Source organism: Mastigoproctus giganteus, chromosome 12 (assembly GCF_048544385.1).
Source record: "Mastigoproctus giganteus isolate SK-2022 chromosome 12, ASM4854438v1, whole genome shotgun sequence".
NCBI classification, from domain to species: Eukaryota; Metazoa; Arthropoda; class Arachnida; order Uropygi; family Thelyphonidae; genus Mastigoproctus; species Mastigoproctus giganteus.
The window spans coordinates 5,342,430-5,365,240 of record NC_143586.1 but is presented as its reverse complement, the minus strand read 5'-3'; the positions used below and the strand labels follow the sequence as shown (position 1 = coordinate 5,365,240).

At 36.4% G+C, this 22,811-nt stretch overlaps 1 protein-coding gene across 9 annotated transcripts in view; it reads right to left on the bottom strand.

Annotated features, from left to right (window-relative positions):
• LOC150076647 (myosin heavy chain, muscle-like) overlaps positions 1–22,811 on the bottom strand; it is a 138,992-nt gene that overhangs the window by 25,823 nt on the left and 90,358 nt on the right. For 7 of the 9 annotated variants that reach the window (XM_090386358.1, XM_090386356.1, XM_090386357.1 and 4 more), the window contains exons 20-30: positions 12,013–12,149; positions 9,640–9,721; positions 9,233–9,487; positions 8,967–9,095; positions 8,346–8,468; positions 8,040–8,126; positions 5,946–6,091; positions 5,401–5,491; positions 4,363–4,419; positions 2,651–2,737; positions 2,367–2,533 (exon numbers count right to left, since the gene is read on the bottom strand). In XM_090386358.1, coding sequence (XP_090242484.1) covers positions 2,367–2,533; positions 2,651–2,737; positions 4,363–4,419; positions 5,401–5,491; positions 5,946–6,091; positions 8,040–8,126; positions 8,346–8,468; positions 8,967–9,095; positions 9,233–9,487; positions 9,640–9,721; positions 12,013–12,149 — 1,361 coding nt within the window. Of the gene's footprint in view, positions 1–2,366; positions 2,534–2,650; positions 2,738–4,362; positions 4,420–5,400; positions 5,492–5,945; positions 6,092–8,039; positions 8,127–8,345; positions 8,469–8,966; positions 9,096–9,232; positions 9,488–9,639; positions 9,722–12,012; positions 12,150–20,215; positions 20,337–21,730; positions 21,852–22,811 lie in introns of all 9 variants that reach the window. The other 2 variants (XM_090386351.1, XM_090386352.1) reach the window with 2 other exon arrangements.

The window sequence follows — 22,811 nt, the reverse complement described above, 5'->3', positions numbered from 1 at the left end:
ATGACATTAAAAGATAATTCAGTTAAAACAAGTATTTTTTTTCCACCTTTATTTCATAGTTAGAATTAACTTAGACGAATATTATAACTCCTGAAAAAGTATACTAATTTTTTTTTCGTTTCCACATCTCGAGAAAATTTATTTCCTCCAGATGTATTTACTTCAGTTTAAAGATCAGTGTGAGCAATTTTTCATCATTTTTAAAGAATACAAATCAAATATTAATTCAGTCAATGGCTTTCATTCAACAGTTACTACCCAGACTCCAATTACAATATACCGATTGTCATGACTTCCATCCACTTCCGTTGAGACAATCCAGTAAGTCAAACCGTGCTACAAACAATAACGCATTATTGCAGATTAGTGGATTGATTACTGTTTATTCATGTTTGTGAAGGTTCAATTATATTATATGCGTGTAATTTTGCTTTCATTACTGTGCATATAATATACGTATGTATTTGTAACTGGCTGTTACATCTTTACATTAGTATAGCGGTGTCCTCACAGCTTGGTCAATAATGAAGGGACGTCAAGAAAAAAATTATTCTGTGAGGAAATCTGTCTTGGCCAGTTCGGATGGGGAATCAATCTTGTAATCTGAATGCTTTCGACAGTCACAGCCAGAATGAGAACGCCCAACTTTCCCGAGTAGAAAAAAATTCTGGTTCTGGTGTCTGCATTCAAAGATTTCACCTTTCAAACTAGTCTGTTTCCTCCAGGATGTCATTATACGTTGGAGGACAGCGTATAAGTACCTAATAGGTCAACCTGAATTTTGAGATGGATAGACTTGTTTAAGTTGGAACAGCTGTTCAAAGCTTTTTTGTGGCGTGATACCCTGACAGTCTTTCCCTGCTATTGAGGTCTTCATTATCCTAAAATAAACAAAAAAAAATAGTAATTTCGTAGCATAACTTTATTAAATCTCGTGCCTACTGCAGGCAGGGGGTTTCGATGGTGGTCAGTCAACATGGGAACATAAACAGGTCGCCTACTTCCTGGCCTCTCCACAAGATCATCATCGCTGAATGGTGTGCTCGGAAACGTTTCTCTGCGAGTCCTGTTGCAGTTTGTCGTTAACTGAGGGATCGTGTTTCGTCTGTTGTCCCGGACAGCACGTGCTAACCGCCATGTTTTTGTATTTGTTGTAACTTTATGTTTTTGTGTCTTCACCAGTGGCTGTTTAAGGCCGTATATTCTACCTGGCTCTGTATACAATGCATTTGTCTGTATTTTATGTTTTATCTCTGTATGTAACTCATGTCCTCTAGCTGCATAGCTGTAAAGGGACATTTCTTCGGAAATAAATTGATATTAATAATAATAATAATAATAATAATTCACCTCGACAGGTGGTTTCCCCATCCAAGTACGTTGGGTGGCCGTGTGTCCCTCTTCGGACTGTTCCCACCAAACGTACACTACAGCTGCTCTCGAATAGCCAACAATGCTAGAGGTTGCTGAGAAGCTGGACCCTGCCTTCCTAGGGCCCCAAATCATTCCCCGTTCAAACTCCTTCCTTTTCCTTTGCACGAGCTTCGTACTGACAGGCCATCACTATCTGTGCTGCGCCAGTCCACGACGTCACTGCTAGGTGCTGTGGGATGTATCCACTAGTGGAAACAGGGGGTGATCATAATGTTTTGGCTCATGAGTGTACGTGTTAAGAGGTATAGTGAAGAGTCATTATGACTTTATAAAAAGCTATACAGATAGACAGAGCCGAGAAAGACAACCATATTTACATTCTAGTAGATTTTCATAACTGATTTTTACAAATTGCTAGTTACAAGATACGCTTAGCCACCAAGAACGCAATTTACACATTTTTTAAAATTTTATTTTATTTTATTTTATATTAAGTTTTTTTTTTGTTTGGCAATCTAATTTTATGGTTTATTCTCGAACATTATATGGCTGCTTTTTTGTACTCTACTCATCTGAATGTCCGTTTTATGTTCCTACATTCTGTAGTGTAGCAGGAAGGGGGGATCCTCTCACGCGTGTTCCTTTACAATTTTATTTTTGCCAGATATTACTCGCGTTTTTCCATATCTTAAAACTTGTTACTGAAGCCAAAATATATATTGTTTTTTAGACGTAAAAAGAATTTAGTTAGGAGAAAGCACTTTAATAAAATATCAGAAAAATATAATTTTTGAAGTAGATAGAAAATTAAAACGTCATTAAAATCCATTATAACGCCTATATAGGCTTTATAATGGATTTCACAAATTTAGCATCTTATTTTGACAAAATCTAAGTGATTTCATTAGAAAAATAAAAAACAAAACAGTAAGATGTTTCTTGAAAAGAAATATAAACTTGTTTTCTAAGTGCCCGTTAAACATTATACTAACCGAGCTTTATGCTTGTTCACTTGGTCTAGTTGTTCGCTGACCTCTGCTACAACATCGTTGTGCTTTTTCCTGAGATTGGATAATGTCTGTTCGTGTTGCAGATTGGCTTCTTCTAAATCTCGTCTGAGTTTGGACATTTCTGCTTCTCTCCTCCTGTTCATCTCAACCTGTTCAAAGTACATTCACAAATCATGCTCTTCATAACTTATTCCCATGATGCCGATGTATAAATGGAAATCAATAAATAAAAATATGTACATACTTGTAAAAAAAAGCATCGTTACCTGAGCAGATGTGGCACCTCCAGCTTCATCTAACCTTTCACTAAGTTCTTCAATTTCTCGTGCCAAATCGGCGCGTTGCTTTTCTGCCTGTGATAAAAGAAATGAAAGCGTTAAAATATGGTATTCATATGCAATTTTTTTAATTTCTAAATAATGTTGCAGATCATTTATCAGCAATACTAATAGCAACAGCATTAATAGTGACCTACACTGCTCGACAAAATAATAGAACACGTAAAGAACGTGGTGTAACTCGTGCAGCTTGTGCGGGACAAAATTTGGTATGGCGGTGTACCACAGAATAAGGATGAAATGGGAGACAGACAGCTACAAACTTCAGACAGGTATAATGGGCATTTATAGGGGTTGAATAAGAATTAACCAAAAAAGATCACATTACAGACGTCGACACAAGATGCTCGAAAATATGGTCACACAATATCATTACGGCGTATGATCCCTTCACAGCTAGACAGGCCTGACAGCGGTGAATCGTGCTCGATATAAGGGTGTCTATAAGATTCTGTGGCAACAAATCCCATTCTTCCACCAGCGCAGACCTTAGCTCACCAACCGATCTAGGAGTTGGCTGTCGGTGTGCAAAGCAACGCCCAAGAGCGTCCCATGTTCGATCGGATTTAAGTTTAGTGATCGTGCTGGCCACAGCAGTTGAATATATTCAGTTTCAAGATATTCGTACACTCCTTGAGCTCGACGTGCAGTGATGTTGTCGTGCATGAAAATAAAATCTGGGCCAATCGCACCCCTAAAAAGCCGCACATAACATTTGAGAATCTATTCTCAGTTACGGTAGCTCTATCAAAAACACGAAGAGGGGTGCTGCCGTTGATCATTATTTCGCCCCACACTAGAACACTGCCTCCACCGCAAGTGTCCATTTCTCTGATGTTGTACCGCATTCCTCGTTGTCTCCAGATGAAATGACGTCTAGAATCTGTTTGTAAGCTACAACGAAACACAGAGAACAGAACTGTACCCCATTTGTCAGGCCTCCAAGTCACATGTTCATGGAACCAGTTTCGACGAGCTCTCCGGTGGTTAATGGGATTTAAGGTATTCTTGTTTTTTGAGGCGTTGCGGTACACGGTACCCCTATGTACCGCAGAAATGGATTAATGGGATACAAACCACTGGCTTCCTTGTGTACAGTCCACTTGAAATGTTTTCGTCTGTGGCCTCAGCGACCTCAAGAGACAGTTGATTATAAGATATCGTAGCTTTCCGTCTTGATATTAGAGTCAGATAGCGGTATGTTCTGGTTGACTCGGCCCACCGGCGACCATGGCTAGATCTACTTTAATGGTTCCATTGTACTTGAAACTGCTTCCATAGTGTCCAGACGACACTGCGTGACACATTAAGCCAACGTGCCACCTTCACCTGCGACTGCCCGGCTTGAAGTCATCCAACGGCACGCTATCTCAAAGAATCATCTTAAAGACAATGACTTACTATCTTCAGTACTGGAGATGTGGCTATCCCACTGAGCAACCCAAAAACGGGAATGAAGTGATAAGGTCCAACCCGTATGCCTATTATATCAAATATTCGCCTTGGGGCAACACTGTTCACAATAAGCTATTCATGAAAATCATTTTGTTCTGTTAATTTTGTTGAGCAGTGTATATGTTTTAATTTAAGAACATTACATCAGATATCTAGTGAAGACTATACACATGCATGTTTCTTACCTTTGCCCTGGCTTGTCTTTCTGCTTCTAATTCTTCTTCTAGTTCTTCTATCCTCGCCTGATAGTAGTCAAAAGGAAAGATTATTAATACATATCCAGTTAAAATGTAAAATTTAATTAGAAATTAAAATTCATTTATGTTTGAATATGGATTAAATGTCTTAGAGAATTTAATTTATGTAATTGAATTATTTCTTGCTTGAATTATAAGATTAAAAGTTATTAATTAAAACTTTTAATTTACGGAATTTTCAGTAAAAAGAATCGTATTTAGGAAAAAGTTAGTCTATCCTTGTATTAATCTCAGTACAGCCTTCGTTTAGTTACCAGAAAGGCCCGTTTTGCTTTTATTTATTGAAAGAAAATAAATTCACTGACAAATCGAATGTTTTACATCTAAAGAGCATTATGGGAGAAAATTTGTTATTTGATTCATGGTAAGCTGTCCACGGTAACTTCTCAGAAACGTGTTTACAAAGTAAATCTTATTCACCAACTTGATTATTTTGGATACTTTATTTCAGTATACAAATATTCAGTAATTTGTGCCCATAACTCAAAAGTTAACAAACTGAGTTTACATTTCGGGTTTTTAACTTGCGGTTTTATTCAGAATTATGAAATTACCTCGAACAAAATACTGCCCGCAGTCACTGAATAAAACTGTGTACGGATCTCAAAGAAAGAAATGGGAGACGAGAACCGACTGGAACAGTTATCCAATCCAGGGTTCTTAATCCAACCGATTTGAGGCAAAACCGACATTTTTGTAAATATCAAGTAACCATGATAGTTAACCTAATATTGGTCCTTGGTCCCAGACTCATTTCTATAGTAGTGCTTGGTCATACGAAAATTTCTTCCCTTCTACCTCAGTTAAAAAAAGGAAAGCAAATGAATTTTACTGGCCATTTATCAAAGTTATTTTACGAGAGATTAGATTTACAATTCTTTTTGACTTAGCTATAGCACAGATGTAACTGATTAAATTAAGTTATTTTAACTGGGTGCGCGTGTATGTGTGTGCCATTTGACTTACTTGAAGTTCTTTAATCTGTTTCTGTAGTTTCGCGACAAGGCTTTGTTCATCTTCCAACTTTGCTGCAAGGCTGGCCATTTCTTTATCTTTCCTGTACGAACAGAAACAAACCAGCTACAGTTTTAGCTCCTTAAAGTATTTAAATACTAAGAAATATTAAACACTTCATGCAGTCAATCTTTACAAATAAATCTCAATTTTAATTTGAAATCAGTAAGCAGAATTGGTAATCCAAAATATAATGCACTCTCTCATTTCGAAATGATTTGTTAAGGATGGATGATTATATTATTTTATTAGGTTTTTTTATATACGAACAGTTGCCGTTTATAGAGAAATTCTCGCGTCTGTTATAAAAGCTGATATGTGACCCCCCCCCCCTATTTTAAGAGCACAGACGTCACATTGCCACATGAGTGGCCACTCGATAGATGGTTGTCAGTACTAATTAAATATACTGATGACCGTTGATCAGATTGTTGATACAACTGTTATAATAGCTTAATTTTCAGGTGCATCTAAGAGCGTGATAAAATTCGATATACCTTTGGATGACTGCCTCAAGTTCCTTTTTGCTTTTTTCTAGATCTGATACTGCCTCCTGTGCCAACTTAAGGTCGCCTTCAACCTTTCGTTTTGCCTTTTCGAGATCTGCTCTGAGTTTCTTTTCCCTTTCGAGGTTATCTTCTAGCTATAAGGTAATAAAATTTACATATACAGGTGAGTATAATTAATCGAGCACATTTCATTGTATTTTTTGCATAAATCAGTGTCATCACTTTAGCTTCCAGTGTATGGGAAATCCATGAATCAGTTTAATGTTTATCATCTTTTTATATTTAATAATAATCGTTTAATATCCATATGCGTGTAGATGTGTGTGTATGTTCACGGGCCGATTTATACATGGTGCAAGCTGAAAAACCTGAGATCGGCTAATTGCAGCCTCGATTGAACAAGAGACTCGAACCTAGACGTCTTTAAACGAGTGAGAAGTGGTGAAACCATCATACAATGACGGAGGACGGTATGGTTGATGACAGAAAGGTGGTTTTTCTGGACCAATCTTCCTTCAACACAACGGGAATTTACTGCTGATTGCGAACATATTGACTTGGCCAAAAGGCCGACGTTCCAGTTTATCTCAAAGGTCCTCGACAGAGTTAAGGTTAAGGCCCTAGATATGCTAATGAAGCTATTGCACACCAAAGTCGCCACAGGCTGTGCAGTATGACATGATTGCATTATCATGCTAAAACGGCAAAGCTCCATCCCACCTTCGCAATGTAGGAAGAGTGGAATTGTTCAGAATATCAATGTACCGCACGGCATTCATTTTTTCAGGAACGCCAACCAATGGTCCCAGCTCAAACACGAGACACCTTTCCGTAAGATGTGATATATGCAGAGCCCTACTTATCGTCATTATAGTAATATCACTTTCTGTGGCCTTTCTGAACCTCGATTCTCTTTGTAAATTTCCACAATCTGCTGGAACGTTTCCTGGCTGCAGTTTCAATTTTGTGATTACGTAAATACTGTTGATCTGGGGTTTTGAGTTTAGCTGTGATGGCACAACACATTTATTGCTAATATAACATCCTATGATGACTCCCCAATGGAGGTCAAGTCGCTAAGCTAAGTGCCTCGACCTACCTGCTATGTTTAGTTGATCTGTTCATTTCTAGAGTCAAAATAGCTGCTTTTATTCCTATCCTTGACATGTGAATGGTATGGTTCATTTTCCCCAAATCCCAGGGGTATCTATCCCGCTACTTTTGGCAAAATAGTGCATATATGTGGAGAGAAATAATCTATTAAAGAATAATTTAAACTTCATCTGCGGAAGGTGAATTGCTAAATTGATAATCCATTCGTTATAGCGAAAATGGCATTATTTTTCAAGAAAAAAAGTTCTGAGTCAGTAGCACAACAGGTATGCAAATAACATTAAATGGATTTGTGTCATAGTATCCCGGTTCTTGAGTGACGCAGAACTGGGAAATCTGCTAACATGATTTAAGCCAATTTAATGTTTGCAACTTCAAAAGCAGAAAGTTCTTGTACACTGGCGGTCTTCCACTTATTGAATTGTGAAGATTCTTTTAAAGTATTTAAAAGTGTTAAGTATTAAAAAGTCTCCAACCTAATTTCTTCTGTCTTTTTTTTTTTTTTTTTTTTTTTTGATTTGGTAGTTGTTGGCGCATCGGCTTCTGTGGCCATATTGCACCTCCAAAGGTTTTTGCAGTACAGTGATCCAAGCCCGAGGCGGGAATCGAACCCGCGACCTTTGGGTTGCCGGGCAGGTACTTTACCCACTCGGCTAGCCCGGTCGGCATTTCTTCTGTCGAAAACGTAACATGTGTAGTAGAAGTAACTTTCAAGCGAGCAATGCAGGACGTTTTCGTCCTGGACGACTCCAGCTATGCAGGAGTTTTCATAAGCATCATAAACTTTAATTTGTACATTAGTTTGTTTGTTGTTTGTTATTTGGTTTTTAGGAGCATTAGCAACTGTACATTAGTACTCCTTGTTTTAGGTAATTTTATCGATAAATACAGAGTAAATTCTTTTAGAATAATAATGTCCAGCTGAAAGGTATGCAAGAAAAGGAAAGTTTATTCAAAAATATGACTTACCTCGTCCAATGTTTGTTCCAACTTTAGTTTTACTTTGTTCAAGTGGTTTACTTTGTCTTCCGTTGCTTGTAAGTCTTCTGATGTTTTCTGAACAAAATAAGAAAATGTCTCAACATACATATTATATACTTATATTATCTTATTTGGATATTATTACACAAATAAAGTATATAAATACTTAAAAAGTAAATAAAATATAACTTCAAGATGCATCAACTTTACAAGCTGTTTACAAAATTCGTGAGAGTAACCAATGAAAGTTGTCTGTGGCAGTAAACAAAAAGAGATCAGAATATTTATGCTTACCTGGTTAATTTCTTGCATGTGCTTCTTTTCTTTGTTGAGTTTGTTGATTAGTTCATCTTGATGAGCGATCTCATCATTAAGATTCCTAATCTGGTGGTCCTTTGTGGCTTTATCTTGTTCCGCCTGTAAAGTAAAATAATGCAAGAACCATTACCATTGTAATCTTTACTCCAATTATGACAATAGCATATGAATTTATTACAACTGGATTCAGCGGACTCATGCAGTACTTAAAGCAGGCATATTCTTTCTTATGCAATTGGTGGTAATGAGCTACCGTCCTGTTAGTGTAAAGGTGATACGCAATATTGTATCGCTACCTACTTACCATTATATGCATGCATGCGGTGGACAAATCTCTATATTTGCTGCGTTTATTTAATGAAAGTTGACAAATGAAATTCAGTTTAGCCCCACGTCACCACCCAGTGGCCTCGCCATCCCCAAGCTAAAATTCGGCACTGTTGTATTTATTATAATTAAGTTTTATTCCAAATTAAATATATTGACCTAATTTAGTATATTTTGTTTAAAATTAAATTACTTAATTTATCTATATTTAAATTTTCTAATATTATTTAACCTTTATTCATTGTCAGTTATGCTCAGAGTTCAACTCACCTTCTGCATGGCCAGTTCTAGGTCTTCAACGTCCTTTTTGAGACTGCTTACTTCGCCTTCCAGCTTCTTTCTTAGTTGTGCCAAAGTGTTATGAGCGTCTTCCTCATGATTGAACCTGTCTTGGAGATCCTGTTAAATACGAAACGAAACATCTTAAAAAAGGTCTTCTTTTCTTGGTAGACTCAGTTCATGTTTCAATTCTTTGAAGGCTTATCAGAATAACCCAAAACACTGTTGAGTTTTGTAGTATTAAAATTTATTCTTACCTGTAGTTGACTTTCGAGGTCAGCCCGCTGCGATAGTGCCCTGTTTAACCTCTCTTCGAGATCACCGGCACCACCTCGCTCAGCTTCTAACTGTAGGAACAAATCATTCTTGTCTTGTAGTAGTTTGACGTTCTGCACTTCTAGTTCTTTCCTTAATTTTTCTTCCTTCTCGAATGCTTCGTGTTCCTTCTTTAATTTCTCTTCTAGAGCCCTTAGCTCGTCCTCCACCCTAGCAATGCTAAGAAGGGGCTTGACCTGAAATTTTGATAGGGACAGAAAATTTCATTTCATGTCGACCTTTACATAATTTAGTTTTCTTACTTCATTAATGCTTTTTTACCACTAAATTATTGTTATTTTATTTATATAGACCCGAAAACTCCTAACACCGAAAACATTCCACTTACCTTGGAATATAGTTTCCACCATAGCCAATTCCTGAGTGTAAGGAATTTTCTGAGGTTCCTCTGAATAACCAGGAGGGCAATTCTGTAAGAGAAAAAAAAAGAAATAAAATTTTGATCAAATGCCAAAAGAAAAAAATATGTTTTCTTTATAAATATAGTTTCGGTTATTTGACAACTTTTTATTTAAAATTTGTTATAGCGAAAATATAAATAAATGGTTAAATTATTCAGAATAAATTAATTGATTTTACGGTGTATGAATTATAAAAATTAGCAAACCAAAAATAGTTTATTTAATTATACACTGTTTTATCCGTTAAGGGAGTATATAAAATCTGCAGATTCTATATACCGTACACTGTAAAATGATCCTTTTACTTTCAGCAATTGGTCGATGAATACAAATTCAGAGCACTTAAATGTCTTAATTTCCTCCAGTGGTCCAAACCCGGTGCTTCTGGGCTGATTGTTTTCTGTTCGTCTCATCTGAAACACTGAATTACATGATCAGTTATCATGGCTGTCACTTTTCTGACTTTGTTGAGAGAAGGAATGATTGACTGGGGATTGTGATGAAATTAATTAAACTAGAATTTTTTTATATAGTCTTGTTATAAAGTATTTAAAATCCTTGTGAGAGTAATCTCTAAGGGCTTTTTGTAAAGTTCGATTTCATTATTCCATCGAAAGTTCGGAAAACTTCCAGAGATTCTGTAAATCGGGTTAACTGATAATAATAAACTAATGTAATTTTCAGACAGGATATATACAAGAGCTCTTCACAACCTTGGTTGCCTTGATCTGCACCCGAAATAGTGCAGCTCAATCCACCCACCTCAACTGTCTTATGTTGCTACTTCAGTAAACTTAACTATACACTGAGAGTCACACTATTAGGTACACTTACTTAACAGCGAGAAGATAACCCCCAGTCCTCAGAAGCCTGGTTCGTCGTCGCATGGATTGAACCAGGTGCCGAAATTGTTTCATTGGGATTCTAGTCTATGTTTACTCAATTTTCCACAGTTTTTGCAACTAGATGGTTGCGTATTGTGTTCCAACGAGCTCGCTCCACCTTGTCTCACAGATGCTCAACTGGATGGAGATCTGTTGACTGGGGTGGCCACTGCAGTAAGTTGAATTCACAATCATGTTCCTGGAAGCATTTAGGTACAGTTCTGGCTTCATGACATAGCGCATTATCCTGCTGTAAGAACCATTTAAGGATGGATACACTGCAGTCATGAAGAAATTTGCCTGCTCGAAACAATTCAGATAACCTGTGACATCCAAACGTTGTTCCTCTGGTATCAGAGGGACCAATGTGCACCACGAAAATACTCCTCACACTATTACACCTTCATCACCAGTCTGATCTGAAGTTGTTCACATATGGCAGAATGGATCCATCAAGGACTCATTCTATTTTCACCATATTTTGATCCTCCCATCAGTGTGAAACAGCAGGAACTGGAATTCCTCAGACCAGGCAACGCTTTCCCATTTTCCACTGCCCGCTGTTGGCGTTTCTGAACTTACTGCAACCGTAGCTTCTTATTTTTTGCTATCAGGAGCAGAACCCGGTTCCGTTGTCAGCTGCGATACTCCATCCTTGAAATATACGACGAATTGTGCATTATGAAATGTTTGGTTAGCATTGGGTTGTTATTTGATTGACTGCAGCCTTTCTGCTACCCTGCACAGGCCTTGTCAGCGTCTACTGGCCTCTAGCATCAGTGAGCTCTTTCCGGCTACAGGATCACTGTTGGCTGAATGTTATTTGGTAATTGGACCAATCTCGATACATTTGACATAGTCTTATCTCGAATGTATCTAAAAGCTCCAGCAGGGTTGCAGTTTCCGAATTGCTCATTCCGGCGGGTCTGGCACCGATTATCAAGCCACATTGAGTCATTTAAATTTTTTTTTTGTATTGCCCCATTTTCGCACTGAGTTGCGCATCTACAACATCTTTACGTACCTGCCTTATACTGCATTGTCTGCACAGATGATGTTACTGAAGAAGCATCCCATTTCATAAAACGGGGAAGTGTAAATAAAGTGGCCACTCAGCGTAAACTAACTGGCAGTTCTGTTGATGGGTGAGGACAACTTCTAATTTTCTTGATTTAGATCAGTGGTTTTCAATTTGTATTTCTTTAATATTAATTTTTTTAAATATTACATTTGTGGATATATGCTACTATTTTTTTAAAGATGGGTTTCGTGGAAAATTTGGATTTGTAAAAGGATTGTGAGGCAGAAAAAAGGTTGAACGACACTCATTGCCTATACGGTGGTCATGAATTTTATAAATTTGACTTTCATACTGAATAACAGCTAGATTAGTGCGTTAAGACAAATAAGCCATACCTTTGTTCTTGAAGCTTCTTGAACTGCTTCTTACATTGATACCACCTGATCCATGACTGAAGCCAAGTAATAATTTTCCCTAGTCTCTCATCACGCATTTCTTCAAGACGACCTAAAACTCCAGCTCGGAAAAATACCTGCATTTGTGTAGAAACAGTAGTTTAGAGTTATATTTTGAATTAGGTTAGTTAGAAATATTTGAAATAGTTAAGGTCCTCTTAAGTTAATATTTTATTAAGGTAGATTTTTAATGTTTTCAGGCAAAAAATAATTTAATTTTACTAACCTGTTTTGGACCGAGAGAACCCATTAGAATTGAAGGCATACGTATGAAAGGAATAGTTATTTAATATTACTTATAATTTTATCGATGCCTTCTATTTCTTGTGATGTCTGGCTCTGAATTTGAATCAGAAAAAATACCTGGGAATGTCCAACAGCTTTAGAGTGATGCCAGAATTATTTAAAGAAAGAATTAATTTCGGATCCTTTCGTTGCTTTCAACTTATTTTTCAAGACAGTATGTCAGAATACTACTCCAAAATACTGGAATGATAAAACAAGTCAAAGTCAAAAGCCAATTAAAAGAATTGCATTGTAGAAACATTATGCTATGGGCTATCTGAATGCCAGTCTTAATCTTATATGAGACTCCCTCAAAAAGTAATGCCCCCCAACATTTTTTTTACAAAGTTATATTCATTCTTGAGTAGACATCTTCTCTGCCTCTTATTATGCTAATGACATCGTCTTTCCACAGGTGGTGTTGCTTTAGCAACCGTCAAACACAGCTGCCTCTCTTAGAAGAATGAGGCGTCCCTGTTTGACAGATACACTCATGGAAGGAGCATACGAGGGCAGTTGCACAAGTCGACGTATCCGAATGTCAATCTACTTGACCCTGCAGGAAATTACCTCACTCGACAACGTAATCCTCATACACCTGTAGTCGCTTATGGACGTTTCCAATAGACTCTTTCTCGTTCACTAATACTTCAATAACAGCGCTGTGCTTCTAACGGATATTTATGGAGACAACCATGTTTGACGAGTGCAGCAGCAACACTACCTATAGGAAGACGATCTCAATTATCACAATAAGAATAAATAAATGTTCATTATATTGGCAAGGACGATACAGAGGCAAGCTCACGATGGCCTTACGGCTAAGGATAGAATATACAAAATTGATACAGAAAATATTTTGGTTGCTCCTTACCCATCATGACTTAAAAATAATGTGAAACGCACAGTCTGATAATCGCATAAATGCGATTATCCAATTGTGCGCCTACTTTATTTGTCTTTTATTCGTTTATTCAGTTTAAAATCTGAAAAATAAATTCGTCAAGATGTTACTGAATTCTGTGTTTAGATTATAAGTGCTATAACAGTATTATAAAATTTATGTTGTTGCAATGCAGTGCATATTGATCCGCATCATAGTCTCTAAACCCATCAAAACTACAAGACGAATCCTTATCTCTTCAACCAAAATCATATTTTTGCATTCAGAGATATTCTGTTGTGAAACTTTAGTGCGTCATCAAAACTTTTATTGCAGAAATTCATTTTAAAGTTTCATCTGAATGTAAAATAAACAGTACTTTCAAGGCAGTCCTTAGATCATTTGCTTTTCCAGTTAACCATCAGTGATATTATTATTATTATTAGCTTTATGGTGCAAGGAAGCCTGAGGCTTATGCTACACCAGGCAAAAAAAAAAAATTCTGAATTACCCTGAGAGAGAGAGAGAGAGAGAGAGAGAGAGAGAGAGAGAGAGAGAGAGAGAGAGAAGGGAATCACCAAGAAAGAGAAGAATGAAGATATCCAGGTCAGGACCCTAGGTGTGCCAAACCCATACTCACCAGATGTGAGCCCCTGAGGTTAAAAAAAAAATCAACGATGATGGTTCAATAGTTCGGCACTTCCTAGCCGACAAGTTCTGAAATATCACAAGATGATATAATTAAACCTTGCAGAACTACTATCTTCTTAACATCTTACATTGTGCTCCACTTTTGAAAATGTCAGTGAATATTCACAGGACAGTCCAAATAAACAGCCTTCCCCCAATAAAAAGTGTCAAATACATTAAAAATGTTGTTATAATCCGCGTTTCTCAGCAGAATTATCAGGAATGTTTTTCAGAGTAATCTGGCATGACATTTCACACGAAACCTCTTGAAAGAACTGCCTCAAAATTCTGTTAAAAATAGGTTTAACACAGCAGCAAAACATCTAAGACATTACCTGAAGCACGACCTATACTCGAATATGCGTTGCTTCTCTGGTGCTCATTCAACAACTTGAGGATCACTTGATTATCACTCAACTTGAGGATGTTAATAAAATAGTTTGATTGAAACAGTTTTGAACGATGAGAATCAGTCACCTTCACGTTTTGAATTAGAATGAGCAATGCTAGAGGAATCTCTTGTGATATTGTATCATATAATTCACAGTCAAACGATATTCAACCTCGAAAGTTACTAGTAACCTTCAACCTGTATCTCTTGGTGAATGGACGAAGTCCTTAAAAAATCTTTGGTCCTTTTCAACCACTTAATTAGTTGGATTCAACCAATTAAGGAATTGAATTCTTTCGAACCAATCAAGGACTTCGTTCCTTTGAGTCGGAGCTGTTGTTTAGAATTTGTGACGAGGCAACTAACCTTGAAGTTTCAGTATATAGTTTCTATAAATTGTGTATATTCTATGATTGTGAGATGAAAACCTAAAATTTTTGAATGGGAAACTGTGCAACCATAATCTCGCTCGGCAACAGGTGAAGAAAACTTGTAAAATTTCTTACCATCTTAATAGGCATATTTTTCCAATGGACTCTTTCTCGTTCACCAAGGCTATTAACAAGACTAACCGGCGGAAGGAGTCTATCCCAATTTCCACACGGCGTGAGAGAGCAGTTACGCTATCCACTTTATTAACCACAAGGGAACTGAGTCGGAAAAACTCCTTAAGATCTTCCCAAAACTACTACGGGTAGGAACGCTTAGGAAGGTATTTTTAAAACAGTCTTAATTGCTTTGCTACTTTTTATCTGGTAATTCAGATCATTATCTTATTTACACATCATGATTGTTATGTTATTCTCTTGTACATTATTTTCTGAATTTTTAAATTTTGACAGTTATTGTTTATACTGATTGGAAAATATTTTATTTTCTACCAATGATTTCATATCATACTGTATATTCAGATTTAATACTGTATATTCAGTATTTTCCGAATACATTAATTTTTAGAATGTCAGTGTTTATTCAGAAATTTTTAAAAGAATATAAGTTCTCTATGGTCTCTGTACGTATATATATGATTCGCTAAATAAAAATTTAAACTGTTCTCTGGTATGTAATATTCACAGAAATATCATGCATTGCCAGCAATGAATAATACATCTGTACAAGGTTGTTGCTCATTGTCCACCCATTTCCAATCACAAAAAAATAATTTCGATGTTCTAATTTTGTTCTTCAGTGTGAAATTCCTGAACTAAGTGGGACCTGGTAGAGAAGCTCCTGGAGTCCTGGCGTTATTTATCCGGGAAACTCTTGCGCTGCTGGAGTTGCATGCAGTGAAAACTTGATAACTCTGTACTTCTGTTCCATGCTTAGAGTAGGTCATCCAAGACAGTTGCATAGCCTGCCTTGAATTTTATAATTAACTTCCAAATATTTTGATTTTAATACGGACTTCGCCAAATCTCATGGATGCATTTAGCCTTGTATTAATTCATTGGTTGATACAGCTCGTGAATGTGCATTAATCTTATATAGTTCTACCAGAATATCCTCTTTTTTATCTTATATTAGGTATAAAGCTAATGATCGTAGTCCCAAAGATGAATTTCGATGGAATGGTGGAACAATTCCCTTCCGAATTCTGCATATTTTAGTAAATTGAGTACCTCTATAAAAACTTAATCTCTTTCACTTGTCCGTTTGTTTTCTCACTTCAGGCTGCTGTTTCTTCGATAAGTTATCAGTCTGTTAGTGTATCTAATAAAACAAAGTATTGTTAATAGCATAGTCTGGATTACCAGAGACACTGGCGGATCTAGGTACAGTCTACCCAGATGATCATTGTGTGTTGCTTAAATTAGGAGTTTTAAAAGCTGCATCCAGCTCACCTTGACTTGTGACCCAGATGCGGCTCTTTAGAACTTAGGCGGGATTTTCGAGGCGATTATGGGCTGAATAAATTCATGCCTCCAAATAATATTTTGTATTTATTAATAGGAAACGAATGCAAGGGATATTGCAGACAGCAACTTAATATCTAATGATTAAAATGAAAGCTTCACCTTTGACCAAAATTGCAATTAATTAAGAAAAAACGTGCAGCACCAGTGTGTGTGTGTGCGCGCGCGAAAAACGTAGCTGCTTTAGAGGTTAACAAAGTTGAGAGCTTTTGAATTATCCGTAGAAAATGAACTTACTTAATCTGACATTTTTAAAGATGAAATAAAAGATATGTGCATCATAGGTCTTGATTAGGTAACAGAAATTTCAAAACACTCTTTCAGGAAATCCGGCTACGTCAAAGAAGAAAATCCTTGGTGAATTTTCATCATATGGAAGATGGTTCGATTTTCTAGAAAATAGATGGGTCTACCTATCGCATACCGGAATTTGCGATAGCGAAAACGGAAGAAATGTTAGCGAAAAATGCCCAATGGGAACATCTTGCAGCAGCTCTAATAACACAGGTCAAATTATTTTTCATCGAAGAAGTATATGTAGAATAGATAAATGTTTGGGCGCTGATTCAAAATGTGTTTTCGGTATTTCCTCTAGCCCGTCTAGTTTTTGTGATTTATAGACATAACCATCAACATGGTGATGGTTTTTAACTCACTAACCTATTCAGCCACTCTAAAAGGCCGCCGTAGCCTAGTGGTCAGGCGCGTGGGTGCATAAGTACACGTGCCTTGAGTGACCGGGGTTCTATCTTGCGAACTCCTCTGACCGTTTGGTCGTCCCGGAGTATAAACAGAATATTTATTTATTTATATGAATATAAGTAAGTATTGTTGTTCATATATATATATTCATTTGTTTGAATGTATCTATATTCTTGTTATTTCAGAATTTAATTATAAATTGTTTCATGTGAGATCCGGTGAATTACTGAAACACGTCACGCTTTGAAAGTGTAAAAATCACCCCAACAGATCCAGTTATGTGCGTCCCTCTTTTCCTAACTGAATCACAACGGAGTTGCCATGTTTTGGTCGGGACCGCTTACACGATAAATAAGAAAGTTTTTATTAGAGGACCAGCAAGGCTAGTCCTCTAACCTATCCAAGTCGGCTTAGGTAGCCTACAGGACTAGTGATCATAATCACTATTCATAATGACGTGATTATAACCCCACACCGAGTGGAAAAGGTCCATGTTCAAATCCCGTCAATTACGCGACGAACTTTTATGGGCTGAGTTTTAGTCTGTCACAAGCGTGGACAAGGTTTTTTCTCCCGGAAAACCGGGTGGTTCTTCCAGAAGAACAAGAAAATCGTCCAGCGAACATGCATGCAATTTATGGGCATGTTGCACATGGACAGAAGACATGGTTCTTGGGTGGCCTTAATATGACAGTTTTTTTTGTCCACTATGCGACCAGAATAAAGTGTGGGTACCACGTGTTATTTGCGCCGCTCGTTCGAACGGATCACGTGACTGAAAAAGGAAAAAGTCGATGAAATTTGCCATAATCATCATGATAAGGAGTGAGGCAAAAGGTCACGATAGTGATTTTTACTTTTGCAATGTGAATAACTGGATTCATAGAGAAGAATAAGCACAAGATTATTTATTCGCAACTGGAATGAATGATGAGACCGATCCCTCACAATGACAGCATGTCAATTCTGGTACCTCCATAGTATGGATCAGCTTCTTTAGAAAATGAAATGGAATGCGATGAAAGTACAATTCGCGGAATTTCACCAATACTCCAAAGAGAGAGAGTGGAGCCGTTGCTGCTCACCCAAGATGACTTGAACAAACTCAGAGATCTAGCTTTCTCCAAAGATAAAGCCGCACTTCTTGCCTCGAGATTAAGAAGAACGTCAAAGTGACAATTGAAAATAAATCATGTTTTAGTCAAATATCTTAGAGAAAACGGTTTGCCCTGCTAATGCCATGATATCAATGGAGTTTTTAGGGTATTGTTAAGAGTATCTATGAAATGGCGCCTCACAGCAAGTTTGAAAGGTGTTCCTCTTGCATAAGCAATCCATCCCCATTCGTGAAAGAAGCCCAAGTTTTTATACCCTCAAATTTTATGGGGGCACCAAATCTGAAAGCTTCTGCAGGATGAATGCTTTGAAACATGCCTCAATATATTAAGAAATAAAAGCACGGCAGGCTTTCAAATTGCTTTATGGAAACTTTTTGGATAGCCACAGATCTTTCGCATAGAAAGATCTAGTTCAGAAACTGTTCGATGCATATAAAGAAATAAGAGGTCGTATGTCGCACTTCATTTCTTGCATTCGCATTTATATTTTTTCCACGAAAACCTTGGCACGGTTAATAAAGAGCAGTGTGAAAGGTTCCATTAAGACATTAAGTCAATGGAAAATGGCTAACTACTTCTGGAATGGACCAAAGTATACAAAAGGAAATCATCCGCACATTTTAAAAATTGTACACATTTTTTACAATAGTGTACTATACTAATTTAACTGGTGTGGTGTGTGAAGTGTATTTGGTTTAAACTGTAAAAGTATTAATATAAAAATGTAATTTTAACTAGTTTCATTCGTTTTTTTAATGAAATTGTCTTAACTTGTTCTGATATTATCAGCAGTCATATTACAAAAACTGCACGTACTAGAATAAAACTGAGAACATGTTTGAAATCATAAATCAGCGCACAAAACTAGGATGAGTGTGTTTGTATCTTTTATGAAAAAAAAGTAATTTATTTTGGAAAGTGGAATTGTTTTCAAGAAATTTATACAATCCATGTCAAAAGATAAGTAGTCATTCTTTCAGCTTTCAGCTGTTACTAATCATTGCCAATCCCTTTTATATTCCATTTTGTAATCTAGTGTAATGAATAAATAATATTCATGAAATAACTGTACAACAGTTTTTGTATTTAAGTATTGGTTTTTGCAAATACTTTATTTATATTTGTTTTCCCATTTAGGCCTAATGCGTTCAGATATCCGAGGGTTCTGGCCCCTCCGATAATCCAGACTTTATTGCTTTACAATACATTATTCCAATGTATTATTAAACAGATATTTAATTTCATAAAATAATATTTTTCAAATTAAAATCTTCAAGTATTCAAACTTTAAACTATATTTTTAAATATTTCTAAAATCTCAGATTGAAAATATTAAAAATGCAAAATAAAACTATATATATTTATTTTAGTTTATAATATTAAACTTACCTGTAATTATTTCCCAAAACCTATTGAGCAAATAAGCGACAGTGATGCGCCTATTAGTTAATGCATGCGACTTACCTTTCTTTAGAGCGAATGTTATTGAAGCAGGCTGAAAATAAAAACATTGAGCACAATGTGCTTGCTTACACAGTTACTTTTTGCAAGCACAGACAACAAAAAGGCAGAGGGAAACATTTAACAGATATTAAGAAGTCAGAGAGAAGGGCAATTATAAGTACAGCTGTCGATTTGAAGAAGCTGCAGTCACTTCATAGCTCAGTTAAAAGAAGATAGAAGTGTCCTTTGAGTGAAAGAAGGCATTGAAGAAAAGCCAGTTTAGCCTAAGCGTGCATAGAACATGTGCACAGTGATCGCCTTTAAGCATCTTAATTTTTTTTGTCTGCCAGAATAATTTCTTATAAAGTTCTCTTCAATAGAAATTTTAATTTAAAATTGCTATAATTTTTGAAACTTCAAGTCAGTTACTTATTGCATACCAGATGTCGCTAAATTGAAATACGAAAATGCTGTTTATAATAAGCAATAATGCAAAGCGTGCATTTTTTGTTACAAAGCAGCAGTTTTGAAATGTTATCATCTGGTGTTTAGATATTCATAAAATTATATCTACTATTATTTATAAGATCCAGAAAGAGTTTAACAGAAAAATAGGTAGATAATCAATAAGCAATCCAGAGCTGGATTTAAATTGTATGGCAGTTTGACAAAAAATAAAACTTTTAAGGTAAAGCGATTGTTAACTATTTTATCGTACCTTATTTTCACCAAACCGATACTCATTAGTATCGATATTAATTGCTTTTAGAATCTTTTCTGTGGCTGCCCGAGCTTCTACAAATCCTTTGGTGACGGCTTTGGCACAGAGGATGGTGTATCTACAAGGAAAGGGGTAAACAACACAAACAAGGTTATAGGGAGTTCACACTACTTGCATGCACAGGTATAAGGTTCGGTTTCTTCTGTATTAGAGTCTCAGGAATATTAAAAGACATTTAACACCCACAATTAAAGTACCAATGTCAGTACGTTCACCATGCATTGCCATTCTACTGCACTACCACCACGATTACAGCTAATAAGGACTCGGTTGAAAGCTAAGTGACTACTCTTCAAATTGTATTTAGGAACAGATGATAAAGTTCGAAGGTTTCCTATATCGTATATTAGAACTGTTTAGCAATTTGATTCTAAACCTTGTTCCAGTGTGTATGTACCTTCGCTATTGAGGATATAAACGATAATTAAGCAATTCCTTATTGACATTGCGACCATTGTTTTGAATATAGATTCAGAAACTTAGTCCCCCCATCATATGTGCATGTGGTTACGCTTCTTTCAAATGAGTCCACGAAGATGCGAATCTGGATGCATTACTGCCACTACCAATTGATGCTAAGGCTCGCTACTTGGGATTCTATGGCCTAAAATATTATTCCTATGTATTCATGCAGATTATGTGCATGCCTTTGTAATCTGCTAAGTAATGACTACATAAATGTGCGAAATTAACTTTCTCTCTTTCTCTTTAAGCTGCAGTGTAAGGAATTTTAAACCTCTTAGGTCATTCATAGCTCAAGGTAACATCCCATTGACTATTAATAGTCAATTGGACTGTTAACACGGAGTTGACAACTAGAAGTTTAAAGAAGTCATAATGGTTATTTTTTATTTCTGAAGATGATTCGCTGTCTCTGCTTTGGAAAGATTAGAAATATAAGTTTTGTGTCCATGTCTACAAAAGGCGGCACCGATGTAAGGGCTTATAAGATATTTATCAGAATGCTTTGTTTTTTGTTAACTGATCATTTCATTGCGCGACTTCTTAAATACTATTACCATTTTATCGTGTCTTTTGATTTTAAACGTCGTTGCATTTGATAGATTTAATTATGCATTTACAGAGGGAGAGAAAGAGAGAGAGATTATTTATGAGTCATGTTCTAATGAGGATTAAAGAAAAGATATTCAGAAACACTTTCAAATTTATAGCTCACAACAGCGTTTTCTGCCACTCATATAGTTTAGTGAATTAGGATTTTTCACCAAATTTGAAATACTTTACTTAAATGTTTGAATGTGTTTCTAATGTCACATAAGTTTCCACTGAAATATTCGCTTGAAGTATACTTTCTTGGAAAGTTGGTGTACTGTAATCCTTTATAGAGAGGAACGATTGAAATCCGAGTTATACGTAGGGTGTTTTGTAAGACACGTCTCGGTCTGATGCATGGCAGCTGTCCTTGTCTTGTTTTTTCTACCTTGAACATACCTTGGTTTCGCCAAGTCGATACTCTGTAGGTTCCAGATTAATGACTTCCAGCAACTTTTGTGTTGCTACTCTGGCCTCTACAAATCCATCCCTTAAGACGAAAGCTGCAAGGATGGCATATCTGTGAAAGGAATAGCCGGTGCAGAAAGATAAGAAAGTGATAGAAAACACTAAATTCACAAATTATACATTGTAAAAGTAACATGCGCGCACACACACATACACACACACAAAAATTCAACACATACCATGCTTTATTTTGAACGATGAAACCATGCTTCAAAGATAACATATAGTAAATATAACACAAAAAAATCATTCTTACATGCCATAATTTAAAATAATTAAAAACACAAAGCAAAAGAAACGGACTAACATTAAAGACAAAGTGAAAACTATCACTGATAACACGCTTTTGTGCACAGAAGATTTGCACAGTACAGCTTACATGAATGGAGTTAGTTGGTTAGATTTTTACAATACACACAATCGCAAAAGTTCCGTAGTAATGAAGATTTTTAAATAATCTTGAACTGTATTTTACATTCACTGGCCAAAAAAGTTATGAACCTTTTGCAATAGGCGTCAGCAGTTAATTAAACGTTCGGTATGCAAATGTAATTTGTCACGTGGTATGACCACAAGTTCCTTGGTGTCAGTGAAATACTGTATGCTTTCCGAAGCTTCTTAGATCCAGTCATGGGAATGACAGATGACCTCAGATGATTTCAGAAATTTGTTGTTGTTAGATCACGTTTAGCAGTAGCTACAATTGAGAAAACAAAGGCAATCACTGGTACGTCTAAAGCAACCATCTCAAAAGTGAGTGGAAGACAAAGGGAGAATGTAGCTCTGAAATGAAGAAATCGGCAGAAGGTCGGTACTCCTAGAACGAGACGGCAGGAATTTACAGAAAATTGTGCATTCGAGAAGAGGATGTACAATTTACAGTCATTTTCCAGTCATTTGCAGTGTGCAACAAATGACTGGAAAATTAATTTAGGCGAAGAAGGACCAATTGCTAACTGAACTATGCGGCGGAAGTTGAAGAATCTGGGATGTGGAAGTTGTGCGCCTGTAC